This window comes from Trachypithecus francoisi, unplaced genomic scaffold (genome assembly GCF_009764315.1).
Source record: "Trachypithecus francoisi isolate TF-2019V2 unplaced genomic scaffold, Tfra_2.0 Lachesis_group3, whole genome shotgun sequence".
NCBI classification, from domain to species: Eukaryota; Metazoa; Chordata; class Mammalia; order Primates; family Cercopithecidae; genus Trachypithecus; species Trachypithecus francoisi.
This window is the reverse complement of record NW_022681468.1, coordinates 94645546-94665212: the sequence shown is the minus strand read 5'-3', so window position 1 is coordinate 94665212 and position 19667 is coordinate 94645546. Positions and strand designations below refer to the sequence as shown.

Genomic DNA, 19667 nt, shown 5'->3' with positions numbered 1-19667 from the left:
CCAGTATGCCTTGCCTGTGAGAAACTGACACCACTGAGGCCTAGTTTTGAGATGTTTATTTTGAGAGTACGCTGACAAGCATGAAGGCCTGATCCCAGAGTGGCAATTTCATTTAATTAAAGGCCTCTTTTTATTATAGTTTTCCCCCACTTTTTTATATATATATATCAGAATGATTGTTAAAGTCTGCCTCGCCAGAGGTGTTCTCTTCTGCTGTAGGAGAGGGGGGGGTGGGCGATTGCACTCTCACTAGTGAGCATTTCTCTGAATGACTGTGAATGCATTCATTTTTGCTGTTCTTCTCAGAACTGCCCCTGAACACGGTGTGTGTGCGTGTCTGTGCGTGTGTGCACATGCATGTGCATGCCCATGTTTAAAATAAAGACTGATGGGCTTCCACTCCTATGTTACCAAACTTAAAATGTGAGATTTGACTATGTATATGTATATATTTGCAGCTAATTTAATTTTTGTTTAAAGTTAGTACCCTGGCAATACTGAAAGGCTGACTTCTCAAAATCATGCCTTACTTAATCTAGTAAGACTTTTAAACCATGGCTGCTATTTTACTTTGTAGCGATGTTAATTTCAGTTCAAATAGCTGGGAAAGGTAGTGCATTCCATTTTCAGTAATTTTTAGTACTGGAGTTAAATGGAAATAATAAAAGGAGCTGAAAAAAGAAAAGATTGAAGTAATGTATGATGGATATTAATGATTTGATAAATGTTGTGATAGAGTAGCCTAATTAATTTTTGATGTGATATTCCTAGACTATATTGGCTTGATGTTGATATCAGCACTTCATTTCAATAAATATTCTGGGGGCCTGTCTTGGGTACTGTCCAAGGCACAGGGGAGATCCCAGTGAACAGACCGGGCTGTTGGTCTTTGTATGCTTATTCACTGCCGTGTTTCAAAATTAGCTATAGAATCGTAACTCCCCAAATCAGATTTTCTTTCTTTGTAGCGTTATCAGCTGGCCTTCATTTATCTCCTCATTGATTGCTCATTCATTTGTGCCTTCTTCATCCACCATTTACTAGGTAGTAATGAACAAGTGTGTTCCAAGCATTGTATCATGAGACACACATGCATGTAACACACGCACAATACATAATTCATGTATTATGTTTTGCAGGCATTTTTTTTTTTTTAACTTGCATTGATCTGAAAAGTGTGGAGGAGGGTCTGCCATCAGCCCTTCTTTTTGCTTTGGGCAGAGTGACTGGAGGGACATTATTCATTTCTTTTGGCGTCTGTTTCAAAGCTCCCGGGGAGGAGCTGGGCGGGTCAGCGGTGTCAGCGCTGAGGCCAGCTGAGGGCCTGGCTGGTGTGGAGTTCAGCTGGCCTGGCTGAGACAATGTTGGCTGCTTTAGTGCAGGTGCGGGGAGGCAGCAAAGAATGGCAACTTTGTCAATTTAATCTCTACGCCTCCAGTTTCACTTGTAGCCCCATCGTGCCATCTTTTGAGCCAGTGATTCCAGAGATTTATTTATTATGATTATATTTTCAAGTACAGGATTCTGTTGAATCAGCCATCTGGCTAAATGTTTGAAACTGATTTCTTTCACTTTTCACTGACTTGCTGCGGTTCCTACGAGGTGGTGGGCTTCTCCCTAGGACTTCTGACCCTGTTAGCTGGTGCTGGTAGATTTTACTTCTTGAATTTTTTTGAGTAGTATAGCGGTGACCTACCCACAAAGAAACAAAACAAAAACTACTCAAGGAGCCCGTTTATATTCTACCACTAAAGGGAAAAAAGAATTATTCATTTATCCCAAACTGTTTCTTATCTCCCTCTGTCCTCTACCTCCGAGGCCTTTAATCTCTGTGCAGGGAGACATTAGCCTGGGGAGTGGGGAAAGGATCTTTATTTAGTGAAGGTCCCAGGCTTTTACATGTATTTTAAAATTCTGTCTTGTTTTCTTTTTCTTTTAAAGGCACAAGTGATCCTTATGTGAAATTTAAGCTGAATGGGAAGACACTGTACAAAAGTAAAGTCATATATAAGAACTTGAACCCAGTATGGGATGAGATAGTTGTATTGCCAATACAAAGCCTTGATCAAAAGCTACGTGTGAAGGTAATCACAGATGGCTTTCAAATATGTACCTTTATTAAAAACATTTCTCAGCAGTTTCTCATGTCCTCTTAGATGTGAACTTGCCAAATTAATTCTTTTATTAGGACAGATTAAAATAATAATATAGAAGAAATTCTTTATACTGTTTGTTGAAACTGTATGTTTCTCTTCAATCAATGAGATACACTCCAGTGAAAATTAGAGTGAAAATAATATCTACATTGATTGTATTTCAGTCTACTAAATGTGGAAGAATTATTACTGGTACTGCAGTGGCGACAAGTACTAAAGCCTTTCTCATTAGGAATATCTTTATACTTAATAGAGCTTCAAGCCACCAGTTGTAAGCATCAATTGCTACAACATCTGGGTTAAAACTGCATGAGTTGAGTGCAGGATGAGATTGCTATAGAAAATTTAGCAAATTTCTATTTAATTGGCAGATCTGCTCACTGTGGAAAATACTAAATTTTAATGACAGACTATTTAAACTACAGAGAGTGGTCCACTGTGCATAACATTTCGATGGATATAAATACTGCCTTAAAAGAAATTGTTGTTGTTATTTTGATCATAGCAGGCAAAATGGACAAGATTGAATAATTTTGTTCTCTGCATTGGCTTGACTAAATTTCTCTTTAACTATACTATGCAAAGTATTTCAAGATCTGAAAGACTGATTTCAAAATTTCCAACCTATTGCATTTGTTAATAATTTGATAAACTCGGTTGGTTTACCATAATAATGTGTTAATTGACCTCTGTCCTCTTTGTAGGTGTATGATCGAGATTTAACCACATCTGATTTCATGGGGTCTGCATTTGTAATTCTCAGTGATCTTGAGCTTAACAGGTACCGTATTTTTACTTTTTAATTGTTATTGATGAATTTTAGAGGGAACTCATGATAACGTTAAATGGTGCTTGTTGAGGTCAAATGACAAAAACAACATATCTAAACAAATGAAAGAGAGCTTTAAAGTGTTATAACTCTCAGTGTATTTTTAAGGATTTTTACTTTCTGGGTGCCAAATATATTAGTCAGATGTTAAGTATTTTGTAATGCATTCTAAAGTGTGTTTTGAATTTCGGACTTTGATTTGTTAATATTCAGTTTCATTAACATAACTTAAAATTAAAACAAGTGTTTACATTTTATTTGGGTGTTAGGGGAGGGGGATCATTTAACCAACGGTTGAATTAAGCAATGCCAGTTTCTCTACTCTGAATATAACTGTTTTATTTTCACTAAATTTTGTGCTTTCTTAACATTGTGTCTAATCCTTATTCAGAGGTAGGAGACTTTTGCCATAAGCTCCTGTTGCATGTAGGTCAATATAGTCCTGTCAATAAGTGGTAGCATTGTTTGTTGCTTTTTGGTTGTAGAACAACTGAACATATTTTAAAACTGGAAGATCCAAACAGTTTAGAAGATGACATGGGAGTGATCGTCTTAAATTTGAACCTAGTGGTAAAACAGGGTGATTTCAAGAGACATGTAAGTGGGACCTTTTGTTCTTTTGAAACCGCTCATTTTGTCCTTTTTAAGTGGCTCATGCAATTGTCCCTTGATAGCTAGCAGATGACTGATATATTTGTAATTATTTTAGGAGGGTTCAACATTTTATGGAGTCTTAAAATATCTGTTTTTTAATACAATGCTCTTCTTTGAGGCACCGGAAAGGAAATTGGTTAAGGAATTATTTCTTTTGTGTTATTAAGATGATCAGGCTTACATTTGCAGCATTTTGGTTTCTTCTTTCACTTTTAGCTACCAGGTTTTCCATTGGGAGTTCTTTTGGGAAGATACAAATTTTAATGTTCTCTGGTCTAGTACCTGCAAATTTCTAGTTGATATGGTACCTATCAAAGAGGTCTGTTACATCGGTGAAGCATTAGATTTTGTCACAGTATGATTGGGACTCTTCTTGTGAGCAAAAATGTGGGTACAAATCATAATCTGATTTTATTTGGGATTATATCTAAGGCTATATTAGAACAAAAGCATCTTTGATTAGGACTTATTTGAAAAGTATTTTTAAAGCCAATTAAAGTACCTGTTTTTTAAGATGTGTTATAATTTAGCATGTTTATAATCCAATATAAAAATATGAAGCCTATTTATAATTAGGTCTCCAGTAATGCTTCTTGAATTGAGGCAATGGGGTAGGGGAGGATAATATTTTTCTTTTGATATCACTTATGCTTTTAGTTGTAGTTTTTTGTGATGAAAATCATGATTGATTTACTAGTAAACTTATAGAAGATAGTTTAAAGCAGTAAGAAAACTGTAGTGTGCCTTTTCAAAGATTCAACTAAATATCTGCTATTTTTAATTTGAATTCCTTTTATTACTTCTTTTTAAAAAGTGGCACTGTTGGCACTTGTGACCTCAATATAAGAGAGATTTTAATGTTAAAATGTCTTAAATTAATGTTGAAAATAAAAGTATTTTTCTCACCCCACCTAAAGAAGGAGGGATTTTCTTTAGCTTCTTCTTCATCTTCACAGCATTGCTGCTGCATCTGTGACTCTGGGTTCAGTGTCAGTGATACAGTAGGTGACTGGTGACTTGAGCTGGGGGCCAGGTTATAGCATGTAATGTAAATAGTTATTTGTCACATGGTTGACAACTTGCCAGCTGATATCTTCAAAAAATTTCTTACATATTCAAGTGGGGTTTGTAAAGGTAGTTGATTTCTCCATGAAAATAGCTGCATATTCAAATGACTGCCTTTGTGAATTTTTCTATAGCATATTAGATTATGTTTCGCAGCAATATTGGCACTTAAAAGATATTTAAGATTGTCAGAATTTGGAGTTTTAACATAACGCCATTTTAGTTTCAATTTATTTCAAATTGCAGAACAGTTAATACTAGACGCAGCTTGGAGTTGTTTTTGTAAAAGATCTCAAAGCGACTATCTTTTCAGGGCTTAAGAATAGCCACAGTTTCCTCTCAGTGTAGGCCTGGTTTCCTCTGACTCCCCACCTCCCATGTTGAAGACTTTGTCAGAATGTCTGTCTGCTCACTCATGTGCTTCCTTATTTCCTTTTGTCTTTGTCTGGCAGAAGCCTAGTGTACAATATATTGATTATATGCACACATACAAATATATTTTTATCCCCATATATATGTACACACACATATGTATTTATCTTCTTGTATATACACAAATATATGTTTATCTCTAATATACATATATTTATCTCCATATATACACATATATTTATCTCCAAATATATACACATACATATATATTTATCCCATATATATGCATATATATTTATATATAAACGCATATATATCTCCGTATATATACACACACACATATATTTATCTCCATATCCATATTTATTCAAGTTGGATTTGTAAAGGTAGTTGATTTCTCCATGAAAATAGCTGCATATTCAAATAGCTACCTTTGTGAATTTTTATATCCATATTTATGGATATGGAGATATATATGTGTGTGTGTATATATATGTGAATACATGTATATACACACCTATATGCATATATATGGATCCATATATACATATATACACATATGGATACCTATATACATGTACATATGGAGGTAAATATGTGTATATATTACATATATATAATGGAAATCTAGAAAACTGCCTCCTCTCTTCTGATTGATAGTTTTTTTCCATTTATATATTTAATCAAATAAAATTTATTGAGGAATAATTTATTCTGGGCCATGTGTGGTTATTCAGCTAACGGTGCATATTGGGAGCCCTTGGGGTAACATAGATTATCAGAATCTTTGTTCTTTTCATTGAATTTGAGTTAATATTTAAAGAGATTTTTTATATTGGGATTTTAAGTGGGAATGACTAGCATTTGGGACTGGAAATCAGTAGATTATTTAAGTGAGATAATTTGTTCATAAATTTCCATTTTAATTTAAACTCTGGTGGAGAGATTTCAGTTTAAAGTCTCAGTTTTTTAACCCATTTTTCTTCCAGTCATCTCTGAGGTAGCCTTTGTTGCTTTAGAACCAAGCTGACAAAAATCTCAGTATGTGCAAAATGTTTATGAATTTACTCTTTTGTCCAGGGACTTAAATGTATATGACAATGGTGCAGGCAAAAGGGAAGACACTGGCTGGAAGGCTGACAAACATGCTCTGTGTTCTTTTTCATGGCAAAAACAGGAAAAAATATAGTAGCTAAAATTTTGGGCTCTGTTCTCAGACTGCCTGGGTTTGAATCCTAGATCCACCAGTGGTCTGGTTAATTCAAAGAATTATTTAATCTCTCTAAGCTATAATTTCCTCATATGTGAAACAAGGCAAAAAAGAGTGTTTTATAGGGTTTTGAAGATTGAAATTATCAAATATGGTGCTTGGAATTGGGTAGAGACACTCAATATATGGTATTTGGTAGCATTGTAGGAAGTGAATAATAATGGTCATTTTCCATTAATTTATTTACATGCTTTGTTTTGTATAATTGTTAAAAAAAAGATCAAATGAGTTCCTATATGTCAAAGGGCCTAAATAGCCCTGTGTACCTAAAAGATGTAATTAATTTTGGTGGTTGGTTTGGGTGAAAACATCTGTCAGTATTTCAGGAAAATTAAAAAAAAAACCCTGATATTAATATCCAGATAATAGTACCTATAACTCTGTCATATGCTGAATGTTGAACTCACAGTTTCACTGGGGGACATGTAATTAATGAAGAATATTTTTCAGTCATTTCTTTACCAACATTTCTAGTTGCTGGTCAATGCAATGTAAGTGGATTTCCCCTGAAGACTATTAATTTTCTGGTTTCTAATGTATTGGGAAGACATATTGGCAAAGTGGACTGGTCATTTACCTAAAGGTATTTTTTTCTTAAGAAAAATAGTAAATGTGGTCTGCTCAATTAGGTTTATAACTGAGTTGTAATCTCCCAAATGGATCCAAGTTGTAACAAACAGTTAGCTGGTTAACCAGCCAGAGTAGAGCTTTACAGTACTGAATGGTGATAGGAGTAATGAGAGGGTTTTGCTTGGAGAGAATTTGTAGACAAAATTCAGCAGCCTTAGCCTGACAGAAGAGAGATCAAAAGAGAACAGTGGTGAAGTTTCTTGCTATTTAGAATTTTTTTTCCTTTTCCTTAGATACTGCATTAGCACATTTTCTTAATTATGCAATACTTATTCATATTTTTTCTATTGTTTTGAATCCTGAGATTTACTCAAAGTAAATGGAATTATTTTTTTCTAGCATCTAAAACTATGGAAACCTAAATATCAACTATCAGTAGTCATGAATTTCTTAAACATTTTTATAATATCTGAGTATTTCAAGCAGAAGAAACCTTTCTATTTTTTTAGAGAGAAAAATATGTTGTTTTAAGATAATTTTAAAACATGTGCTTCCAAAGATTGAACAGCATTTTTATGTCATTGCTTTTTCATACTGAATATTTAGAGAAAATGATATAACACAACACATACATGTGATTTTTGATGTTGTTTCTATCTTCTTCCTCATATGTGCTTTCTCTGTAACCTCAGAACTTGAATATTAATTATCTGAATGTAACCTGGACCATCTAACATAATATAATTACATTGTTAATGATTCTGTTTTCTTCTGTTTTATTTTGCCATTTTCACCATTCCACGGACACAATCTTTAGCGTTGGTCAAATCGGAAGCGATTAAGTGCCAGCAAGGTAAATATCCTTTTTTTCTTTAGATCATTTGGTTAAAAACTTTGTCTTTGTAGCAAACACAAATGACTACATGATAGATATTACCCAACCTTTATGTAGAACAGAATTATTTTCCTCTTACTGCTGTTACGAATAAGAAAACAACCTTCCTTTAAAAATTTTATTTAATAAGGGTGTTGCCAGATGTTTGAGCTGACTCTTGTTTTAGTGGTGATATTTTATATGTACTGGCCATGTTAGAGTGTTACACTTCATTAAGCTTGGATTATTTAGAGTTTAGCATGGTTAGAGTTAGTCCCTTTAGGAAGTTATTTACCATGAGATGGAAACTAGCATCGGTATTGTAGGGGCAATGTAAAGATTGAAAGAAATATGTGGTATACTTTTTAAGTCTCTTTAATGTCTTTTGAAAAAGCCATTTATATCTTTTCAGTAAAATTTCCTTTAAAGCTTTCTCATGGATTGCTGATTTTTTATTTTTTACATTGCTAGAATCTTTTTAAGCAATTATACAATTCTGTCTGATTTATAAAAGGTGCAAGAACGCATTATTAATTTATGAAGTTATTAAAGTAGCCAATTGTAACATAAATGACTAAATGTGAAAATTAGTGTAAAAATAAACACAACAAAAAAGTATTTATAACTTAATTTAGCAGCACTGCTACTTTGTAAGGAGAAATAACAAAATAATTCCTATGAAATGATGCAATATTTGAGACTATTCCTTCAGTTTCTGAATTGTGGTGGTGGTGGTGTGTGTGATCGGAAGATGTACAGATGATCTCAGTGAATGTCTGTGTTTGCACACCCACATACATGTGCATACAAATATGCCAGCTCTGATTTCTAATGTCATGGTACCTCAGTTATTTCTCTACATAATAAGGAGTTTGAGACTGGGGGCCACTTCCAGCTCAAAGGCTGGAGTTTGGATGCGAATGAGAGACCATGAGAGAGAGAGAGACAGAATTTTAAACTGACTTTTGCTAGTCACTTAAGAAGAAAGCAAACTTTCAAATCTTGCGTTTGAAAATACGCCGGAAACCAAGTTCTGACTCATACTTACTAAAATATATACCCTTTGCATTTTGAACACTTTAAAATAATTCTCATAAGGTGTTTTGTTACCGTATGAGTCCACTTGGTTCCCAAGACTCTGATTCTTTTTAGTAATAAAATTAATATTCAAGAAATAATAACATGGAGCCGTCTCAAAAATTCCTTCAACGTTTGCCTTATTCCTTTATAGTCACTAGAGGGTAGAAGAACATCGTTTCTCACCACAGGACAAAGCCCAGCTCTCACTCTCCCATATTAAGAGTTTCTGTAACCACCCAAAGCAGTAAAGTTTCCCAGAATGCTTTGGGGAAGCCTGACAAAGCAGTATTTTCTCGTTTATTGATTCTGCTCCTGCACTAAAACACTGGTACTGTACATCAATAACCATCTTTAGTTAGGGAGCTTTGGTCTGTGGAAGATCACTGGCAGTTTGTGGAAGAACATAAAGGCTAGAAAGAAAAATTGTGAGCTTGGGGAATATTGGAGTCTAGGGAGGACAGGAGAGGTTGTGGAAGAATGGCCAAAGGAATGAGGGGGGATAGAAAAAATGTTGACGACCTGGATAAAGTTATCAAAAATATGAAGCAAACAGAAGATCCCGGAGAGCAGTATTTATGTGTATACTTGTGAGAGTTGTGTCTTAGAACTGAACTGTTTGTCTTTTTTTGCTTTTTTCCCATCATGGTAGTTTCTCGAATTTGACTTCAGTGCACTGGGCTCTGGGATATAATACACGCCCATCCTGAGTATACATGTTTAATAAAATCCTAGAAAAATGAAGTTCACTTTATTAATTTTTGAAAGCTACTATCCTCTTATTCAAGGCATGCAAGTTGTATTTTGCTGAGAAATTTCAATTATGTTGACTTTTTGCTTCTGAGAATGTACAGTTTTAAAGAGAAAAGTCAGGTAGTGTCTAATTTGGCTTATGGAAATTAGTCACATAGAGACTTTATAGACACTTGATTAGCAATCTGTAAAAGTAGTGAAAATACCCTGGTCAGCCTATCTTTTGGTATTTTTAAATTATAAAGTTCTATTTTAGGATTTCCACATTGTATTTAATATTATGTAATAATTTAACACAAGGAAGATTACTTGGCTTTGAGTATTAAAAATTGCACTAGTGCTAAGTAATGTACTACCTAAAAATATCATTGGCTTTTTCACCTGACTCTTTTTCTTATAATAATTTTATTTAGATAATTTCTTCTTAATGCCATAAATCTATAATTTTGCATCATCTAAAAGGTTCCTGAAAGGTCTTTGTAAATTCTTTTTTTCAACTGTTTTCTTACTATTTGGCCCTGGATTTCAATATAGTAAATACAATGAGATTGCCTTTAAAAATAGGTTCAGGTTTCATGCAAAAGTCTTTTAAAATGGGCATTTAAATAAGAATTGGGAATTTGATTTAATAGAGATGAATTAGACACCTAGTTCTCTTTATGTATTTACTATATACAATCTTTGGTGTGACCAGATTTGTTTCCAAGCCTTATTTCTCTCTTTTCTAATTTGTGTAACAATTCGAGAACTAAAAAACATTAACAGTGGTTATTTACCTTATATCAAATAGTCTAATATAAAGACAAAAAAACAATGATAAAAAAATGGCTTTGAAAAGTTACTGATTGTGTTCAGAAATTGCACATATTCTGTTTCTCTCTCTCTCTCTCCCACACAGACACACACACACACCCCACATATCCCCTGCTATTATATGGGTCTCTATAGTTGTTACATCTACTACAATGGCTATTTAGTTATGGATTATCTTTACTTTAGATGAATTTTCACCGAGATAATTACATACTCTTACATAGCCTCTCTTTTGACTCTCTGTTGTATGTATTACTATGTCTGCTGTCTAAAGTAAGAAACATGACTTAGACTAGTGTAATTTTTTTTTCTGCATGAAATTAATTGACTAGTAGTGCCAACTGTTGGCCTGTTTGGTTTTATATTCTTTTATTTTGGTTCCTGTCTGTTATTGCAAAGGCTGACCTCTGCAAGATACATTCTCTAGGCGCTCCTATCAGGTGGCCTCCACCTGGCTACGTACACTGAGAGGACAGTCATAGCATTTGGAGGGAATCAATCTCCCTTCCCCTCTCCCTGTCCTCTCTCCCTTTCCTCTCTCCCTCTCCTCTCTTCCCCTCCATCCCCCTCTCCCTCTCCATTCCTCTCTCCCTCTCCGTCCCTCTCTTCCTCTCTCCCTCTTCGACTCCCTCTTCGACCCCCTCTTCCTCTCCACCTCTCCGTCCACCTCTCCCTCTACCTTTTTCCCCTCCCCCTCTTCCCTTTCACCCCTCCCCCTCTCCATCTTTCCCCTTCCCCTCTTCCCCCTCCATCCCCCTTCCCTCTCCCCTTCCCCCTTCCTCTCCCCCTTCCCCTTTCCCCTTCCCCTTTCCCCTTCCCCTCGCACCTTTCCCGTCTCCCCTTTCCCCTCTCCCCTTTCCCCTCCCCCTTCCCCCCTCCCCCTTCCCCCCTCCCCCTTCCCCCCTCCCCCTTCCCCCTCTCCCCTTCCCCCTCCCCTCTTCCCCCTCTCCCTCTTCCCCCTCTCCCTCTTCCCCCCCCTCTCCCTCTTCCCCCTCTCCCTCTCCCCCTCTCCCCCTCCCTCTCCATCCCCCTCCCCTGTCCCCGTCCCTTCTTCCCACTCCCCTCCCCCTCCCCCTCTTCCCCCGCCCCTTCCTCCTCCCCTTTCCCCTCCCCCTTTTCACCTTCCCCCTCTTCCCCTCCCCCTCTTCCTCTTCCCCTTCCCCCTGCCCCTCCCCCTCCCCCTCTTCCCCTTCCCTCTTCCACTTTCCCCCTCTTCCCCTTCCCCCTTCCTCTTCATCCCCCTCCCGTCTCCCTCTCCCCATCCCCCTCTCCCCATCCCCCTCTTCCCTCTCCCCTTCCCCTTTCCCCTCCCCCTCTTCCCACTCCCTCTCTTCCCCTTCCCTCTCCATCTGCATCCCCCATCCCCCCTGTCTTCACCCTTCCCCCTCTCCCCTTCCCCCCTCCCCCTCTCCCCTTCCCCCTTCCCCTCTCCTCCCTTCCCCCCTTTCCCCTCTCCCCTACTCCCCCTTCCCCCACTCCCCCTTCCCCCTCTCCTCCCCTTCTCTCTTTCCTCTTCTCCCCTTCCCCTTCCCCCTCTCCCCCTCACCAAAGGAGAAGGAGGATAAAATGAATGGAAATATTTCAGGATAAAATAATGTGGCATATGATAAGATCTCCAAACTATTTATTGTAGGGCTCCGAACAGCTTGCTTTTCAGCGTGTCCCCTGGACCAGCCACAGCTGGTAATAGTTAGAAATCCAATGTCCTGGCTCCCATCTTAGACTTCTTCAATCAGAAACTCTGGGAATGAGGCACAGTCTCTTTGAACAAGCCCTCCAGGTGACTGTCAAGCACCTTCAAGTTTGAGAAGCACTGGGAAGAACTAGGATATAAAGAAGGATGCTGTGAATTGTAGGAGAAAAAGCAAGTGATGTAAGGAAGGGCAGGCCTTGGAGGCCATGGCTCTGGCTCCTAACCAGAAGGTGATGGAGGTGGGCTGGGATTAAGGGGAGGCAAGAGAGGTACTCTGGGTGCAAAACATAAAAGGGCATCTGGGACAGGGCACGGTGGCTCACACCTGTAATCCCAGCACTTTGGGAGGCTGAGTCAGGTGGATCACTTGAGGTCAGGAGTTCGAGACCAGCCTAGCCAACATGGTGAAACCCCGTCTTTACTGAAAATACAAAAAATACTCCTGTAGTCCCAGCTACTTGGGAGGCTGAGGCAGGAGAATTGCTTGAACCTGGGAGGCAGAGGTCACAGTGAGCCGAGATCACGCCACTGCACCCCAGCCTGAGTGACAGAGTGAGACTCCATCTCAAAAATAATAATAATAATAATAATAAAATAAAAGGCATCCAGGCTGATGCACCAGCCCTGCACTTGCAGGACCTGGAGGATGAGCCCTGTACCTCACTGCTTCACACTATTCCCATCCCTGTATAGAGGTGCTTATAAAGTATTTTAAGTAAGAGATATAGAACAGTAGAGAAGTGAAGGCTAGCAGGATTATACAAGTAAATCAAGAAATACAAGAAGATTAATACTATTGCACATGAGTCCAACATTTAACTTTGAGCTTCCTGCAGGTCAGGGAAAAAAGAAAATCTTATTGAATCACGGCCTTTGTTGTTGTGTTGTTTTGTCTCCTTGTTTTTTATTTTTTTAATAGTAGGAAATGCATTAGAAGCATTTCCCTGGTCCTAAAATCTGAGAGTCATCGGGTATGTGCAGTCTTTAACTATTTTTTAAAATCTTATCTTAATCTAATTTTTATTTTTAAGTACAAAAATTGAGTGATAATTTTATCTTATAATTTAAAAATATTAAATTTAATGCAAAGCTTTTATAACTAATATATTGTGCACAGATTATTTATATCTCTGGAACTGATACCATTTTTATCTACAAGTATAAATTGCAACTTCTGTGGACTTTTTACATGTGGGAAATTTAAAAGGTTTTCTTTATATTCTCATGCAAGGATTTCTGTATAGTTCTAGGACAATTTATGGGTCCAGTATCCTCTTCAGATGATAGAGAGGAGCTGCAGAGAAGAATTTTCCCTGGGAGCCTGTTCCATGGATGTATGGATCTTCTCATGTCGTGCAATAAAAGCTGTTGACAAGGAACAGTAGTTTTACATGTTGAAAAAGCTTGAAAGGAATATTTCAGTGAAACATTTTATAGGCTCAGTGTTTTTAGTTTTCAAAGCAGTGGTCAACATAGTTGGAATCTGACTTTACTCATTTTTCTTACGAAGTTGATTTTTTTAAATGCATTTGTTTCCATTGGCTACTTACTTTCCCATAATGACTTAGGAAAAACAGTTAATGAGAGTCAAAATGGGATTTATTGGCACCATGGGAACACTCATATGTTTATACTTCTGTCTGTGAGACTATGTGTGGAGTACCAGTGCATTATTTGGCACCTGGCAGGTATGCTCTGGCCAGTGCCTTTTCTTACTGCCCTCTTTATTGATTGACTCATTGGCTTTTTGTTGTGTGCAAGAGAGTATTTTGAGGTATTACTTGGTATGGTCAGTTCTGGAGTGCCACCTAGTTGAATGTAATCTTGCTTTTGATGGCCACAGGCTGTGGCTCCAGTTCCTAACCTCATGCTCTCCTTTTAGGATTTCTTTCCTCCTGACCTCTCTGCCGCGCTTCCTGGTCTGGGACAGATATGAGGCACCAAGCTGACCTGTCCATCCTCCCTCAGTTTCCTTTGCAGCCGTGCCAAGGTTTCCCCTTTTGGGATACTGGAATTCACATCACTATCTCCCCAGCCTGTCCCCAGGCCCAAAACATCAAATAATGCATGCCACCAAACTGTAGTCCATTTCGTGTATTCCAGCAATGACAGTACATTCCCTGGTTTTAGAGTTTGTTCCTAGATCAGAAACTTATGAGGATTCCCTACCTGTTTGAATCCACTGGGTACAATTTTAGTCTCACTCCAAAGTTTCTCCCCTTCCTGCCTTAGGATGGTCATGAAGGAGTAAATTAGTGTTTTCAAAGCTCCTTTACAGAAGTTAACATGTTTCTAAGTGGCACTGCACACCTTGTTTTCACTATTAATAACTAGCCAGTGTGCCTTAGATGAAAGTCACTTTTCTGTTTTAGAAGAAAGGGTGGGGATTCTGTGAGGTGGGGGCTGTGAAAGAGAGAGCAGATGAATGAATCAACATAGGAATAGCGAAAGGTCTGATCCTTTGGGAGGAAGGAGAAAAATAACAAAACCCTGATGTACTGTATTGTATCCATTATATCTGCTGAGAAATTAGGGTCAGGGCCCCGAAACTTTTCACTATCTCTTGGTGTCTGTTTCAGTTCAGGTGGGGTGGGTTTCCCCTGGGATGGGTCATTTCCTCCTCTCCTTTCACATTCCAGGCTGCATTAAGATGACAAATTTCACGTGTAGGCTCGGGCACAGGCATGAAAACCTAAGCTATTCAGCTGAGTGAGTGCAGATGAGTTGATTTATTGTGGGGGAAAAAGGGGTGTTTGAAGAGCACAAAAGACTTTCACGAGCCCAGCTCTGCAAGGAAGCATGCATTAGATAGCCCAGGCCCTACCCCGGACCCCAGACTCCCTGATCTGAGGCCTCATCAAGCCTATCAAGTATGGAAGAGAAATGTTAAAGTAATTAAGAGACTTCTTTAAAGTACACACACCTCCTCCAGAATGTGTGGATCACAGATGAAACTTTATTTGAGAAATAACCTTATAGCAGTTTGCAGAAATATTTGGGGTGTAATAAGTAGAATAAAGGTCTTGTGTTCTTTTCTTTCTGTGAACTCTGCCATAAATACTTCTCCTGCCCTCCCTTTAGGAGGGGGAAGAAAAAAATCTTGGACAGCAGAGAGCAAGTCCATCAGATCAAACATGACTGCGTTAAATACTAAAATGTTCAAAGTCCGACTGAGATAGATAAAAGCTTTGATGGAAAGTGGATATTTCCCAGGGACATTACAAGCAATAATCCAGATGTTATGGTGTAATGCAAAGAGTGTCCGTGGATAGATCAGGAGCTCCAGCCAAGTCGCGCCTGATACAGTCCTCAGCCTTGCCCTCCCATGCTGTTCCGCCATATGGAACCTATCTCTAGGCCCCCTTAATAACCAGCTTTGGATTCCATTTTCACAGAGCTCATAGAGCTAAGTGGAGCTGTTTTATGGACAAGTTAGATAGAAGCCTTTCCAAGATAAACATCCAATTTGAAATTAGGACATACCAAGCCGCAAAATTATTTTGGGGCATATTTCATGGAAGTGCTGCCATTTTTCTTAAGCAATTGCCAGACTGTAGGATGCCCTTTGATCCTTTGTGGACATTACTCCCTTTTTTATAAAAAGCGTTTTGAAATAGTTGCAGTGTTTAGGGAGGAATATATCTGTCGGAACTTTGAAGCATGGCCGTGGGACAGGTCATGCTTTAGCTTGTTGGTTGGCAAGTCAAACTTTAAGAAGAAAAAAAGCAAAAGGAGGAATTGCAGCAGGATATATGAATCAAAATCTCATTTTTGTTTTAAAGGTAGAAGTTTTTAGCCCATATATCTACTAAGCTAGAAAACGTATAACGTATATCAATATCTATATAAATATCTATAGATATATGTGCATATATGCAGATATATCTATTTATATGTTGTGATGGTGTGTGTTTATGAATAATACAAAAATTACCTAATTTCAACTGTTTCATAAACCTTTATTGAGTATGTTATATCTGGAATATATTATTTTTATATATAATAACAATAATAATGATCATATATTATTCTGGATGGAACATATTCAATAATAAGGGTTTATGAAATATTTAAAATATTCCTATACATATATTCCCATATATATGTGTGTATATATATATGAAGTAAGAAGGAATTACTCCTGTTAGCCAGAGAAGAGAATATTTCTTTCTTTTTAAAATTATTTCCTCATTTGCCCCTTCTGTTCTATGTCACCACCTGCAAAACCTATGTGTGTGTGTGTGTGTGTGTGTGTGTGTGTGTGTGTGTTTTAAGAGAAAAGTCACATGGATATTGACATGGTTAGACTTTGTGTCCCCACCCAAATCTCATCTTGAATTGTAATCCCTGTAATCCCCACTTGTCAAGGGAAAGACCAGGTGGAAGTGACTGAATTATGGGGATGGTTTCCCAATGCTGTTCTCTTGATAGTGAGTTCTCATGAGATCTGATGGCTTTATAAGGGGCTCTTTCCACTTCACTTGGCACTTCTCCTTCCTGCCGCCTTGTGAAGAAGGTGCCTTGCTTCCCCTTCACCTTCCACTGTGATTAAGTTTCCTGAGGCCTCCCTAGCCACGCTGCACTGAGCCAATTAAACCTCTTTCCTTTATAAATTGCTGACCAGGCAGTTCTTTATAGCGGTATGAAAATGGACTAATACAGATATGAAGTTTGGGAATATGTGTTTTCTTAAATGTATTTTGTTTAAGGTTGTCATAAATGGTCAAAACACCTAGTGTGGCATTGTTGCATCATTTATTAAGAGTCCTGGAGTGACCTGGGTTTGATGAGGTAAGCTGGTCTATAATGACTATGGTACTGACATACCATTTGTTGTGATAAATTGTGACTAACTGGTGTCCGAGCAAATTGGTGTCCAAATGATCTGGAAGATATAGCGAGTGATGACAGGAATGAATATATAGTGTTAGAAATTCATTGCTTGATGATGATGCTCAGCACCATTTACATTCTTCAGCCCATTTATTTCTCCTTCAATAAAGAAGCCCATGCTTGTGTTATTTCACTTATTGAACGGACAACGTAAATGAACTCTGCTAACTAAATGCAGCGTGTGGATCATGTGGGGATCCCAACTCAGACAAACTAGCCATAAAAAGGCATGGTTGAGACCATCAGGGAAATGTGAATATGCACTGTGTATTTAACATGCTAGACAACTTATGGTTAACGCCACTGAGTGTGATCATAGCGGGATTGTTACGTAAAAACAAATGTGGATTTTGCTTTAAGATATTTCAACCGGAAAAGAATGAAGGCATAGGTAAAGTAATATTTGCAAGACAGTGAATCTGGTGATTAAGTACCTGGAGATTTATTATACTCTTCTCTTTACCTTTGTGTATGTTTGAACATTTACATAGTGGAAATTAAAAAATGAAGTGTGACTACTCTATTTACAACTTATAACAGGACATTTGCCTTTTTCCTCTAAGGTATGTATGAGTGGTTGTAATATAATTTAGCAAAGGTAATAAGAGTTAAGTTATTGAACCCCTCCTGGGTCCCAGGTGCAGTGAGATGTACTTTATATACCCCCTTCCCTCCCACCCCCACCCCAGGTCTGCAAAGCTCATTTGGCCAGCTAGGCCACTGAAGGCTCTATTTGGAGTAGTGAATCTTACGTGGTATGGGGCTTTTGGTAGTACCCCAAGGAATAAAGAGAAGCGGAGACAGATTCAGATGTGAAAGATAAATTCAAAGTCATTATTTCTGAATGCCCAGAGATATTTTGCTTCCTTGAAAAGCAATGCCTTGTTCTTGTATAATATCTCTGTTTCCCAGAATGCCTTTCTTCCTCTCACACTATTAAAATAGCTAAAGGCCCAGTTGAAGGAGTCCCTCCAAAGAGCGCATCTGGGTGGGGGTACAGGCCAGTGCCAAATCAAAGTGTTGCATATACTCATCCTTCGCTATATTATTACAACTCCAAAGCTTGAGAAGAAAGTCACATGACTGTGACAGCAGGTTTGCAAAACCAATGAAAAATAACACTTTTCACCAGGCAGGGAGGAATTTTTTTTGTAATCGAATATTGAAAGTTGGAATTCCTATGACCGCCAAAGTCACTCTTAGGAATTAGAAGCAAGTTTACATGTCATCTTTATTTTTTGCTTTAGTCCTCTTTGATACGCAACCTACGGCTCTCTGAGTCCTTGAAAAAGAACCAACTCTGGAACGGGATTATAAGTATAACTTTGTTGGAAGGGAAGAATGTCTCAGGAGGAAGCATGACAGAGATGTTTGTCCAGTTAAAACTGGGACATCAGAGGTATAAAAGTAAGGTAAGTTCTGTCTTTCCATAAGGAGAACAATATATTTAAAATAAAAAAAAATAAAAATTGTTTCCCACTTTAAATTTTACTAAAGTAGAAGTAATTTATGTTTAGCCCTCGTAACTATATTAAGGAGCAGAAAACAAAATAATTGTATAGATGCAGTCAATTACTATGGGTATTGTATTAATTGCTTAGTATAGTTTATTTTAATTTAGTAACTCAGCACTAGAGAAAGCTTATTAAATCATAGATTTGAATGTGTGACTTATTTTCATTTTGAAAATGAGAAAACTATGTTTCATAGAAGGCAGGAAAAGGATAAGTAGAAGTTTTCAAAATGCTACAAAAATAGAATAGCATAATACGTGATATTTGGGTTAAAATATGTGAGATAATTAAAAATATTTGCTTTCTCTTGCTTGCTAGTCTTCACACCAAAAATAGTATCTATGCTGCTGTTTTTTGCTGTGATTAAAAATAATAAAATATCCAAAGTATGAAAAGTGATTTATTTTAAACAACCACAATGGCATTTTTAACTGTCTTTAAAAATAACTCATCTTATTCTGCTGATCCAAATTCCATTTAATTTTTAATCTTAGTAATTTGGTGTGGATTTTATTTCAAAAACTATAGTCCCTAAACCATGACAATTAATTAGTTTTACATAACTGTCAGACAGGAATATTTCCTATGTTTTATGGATTGAAGGAGCTCTGGGGTACTTGAAAGTTACATCACTTGCCAACAGTCACATAGGAAAAAAAATCAGTGGACACTTTTGAAAATATAACGGGATATTTCTAGCATCGAGGACATAGCAGATACAGACAAGAATGATTTAGGGAGGCAAGAGGTTGTGCGCACTGCACAGTTTTCAGTACAGAATCAAATGGTAGATGTCATTTACTCTAGCACAAAGTAGAGAATTGAGGCTCATGTTGAAGAATAGTTTATAAAAAATGTGAAAATTGAGGGCACGTTAAGACAGAAGTATGCAGATAATTATTTTAACCAGGTAATTTCAGGCTTTGCCTCACAGTGAGGGTATCCAGAATAACCATATCTCTCTACTAAGATTCCTTTAGCTTGCCAGGGTCGGGCTAAGGATTTATGGAAAAATTATTCATCACTAAGCACACTTAGCCCTTTGGACTAAGGTGAAGTGTAGAATTAGTTCAGTATCTGCTACATTCACCCTTGGGGAATACTGCATTTAATTTGTGGTCTAACAGGGTTTTC

At 37.6% G+C, this 19667-nt stretch overlaps 1 protein-coding gene across 4 annotated transcripts in view; it reads left to right on the top strand.

Moving 5' to 3' along the window:
* MCTP2 (multiple C2 and transmembrane domain containing 2) overlaps positions 1-19667 on the top strand; it is a 257644-nt gene that overhangs the window by 108848 nt on the left and 129129 nt on the right. For 3 of the 4 annotated variants that reach the window (XM_033188895.1, XM_033188893.1, XM_033188894.1), the window contains 5 exons: positions 1942-2084; positions 2861-2937; positions 3471-3582; positions 7734-7769; positions 18267-18431. In XM_033188895.1, coding sequence (XP_033044786.1) covers positions 1942-2084; positions 2861-2937; positions 3471-3582; positions 7734-7769; positions 18267-18431 — 533 coding nt within the window. Of the gene's footprint in view, positions 1-1941; positions 2085-2860; positions 2938-3470; positions 3583-7733; positions 7770-18266; positions 18432-19667 lie in introns of those variants that run through there. The other variant, XM_033188896.1, reaches the window with a different exon arrangement.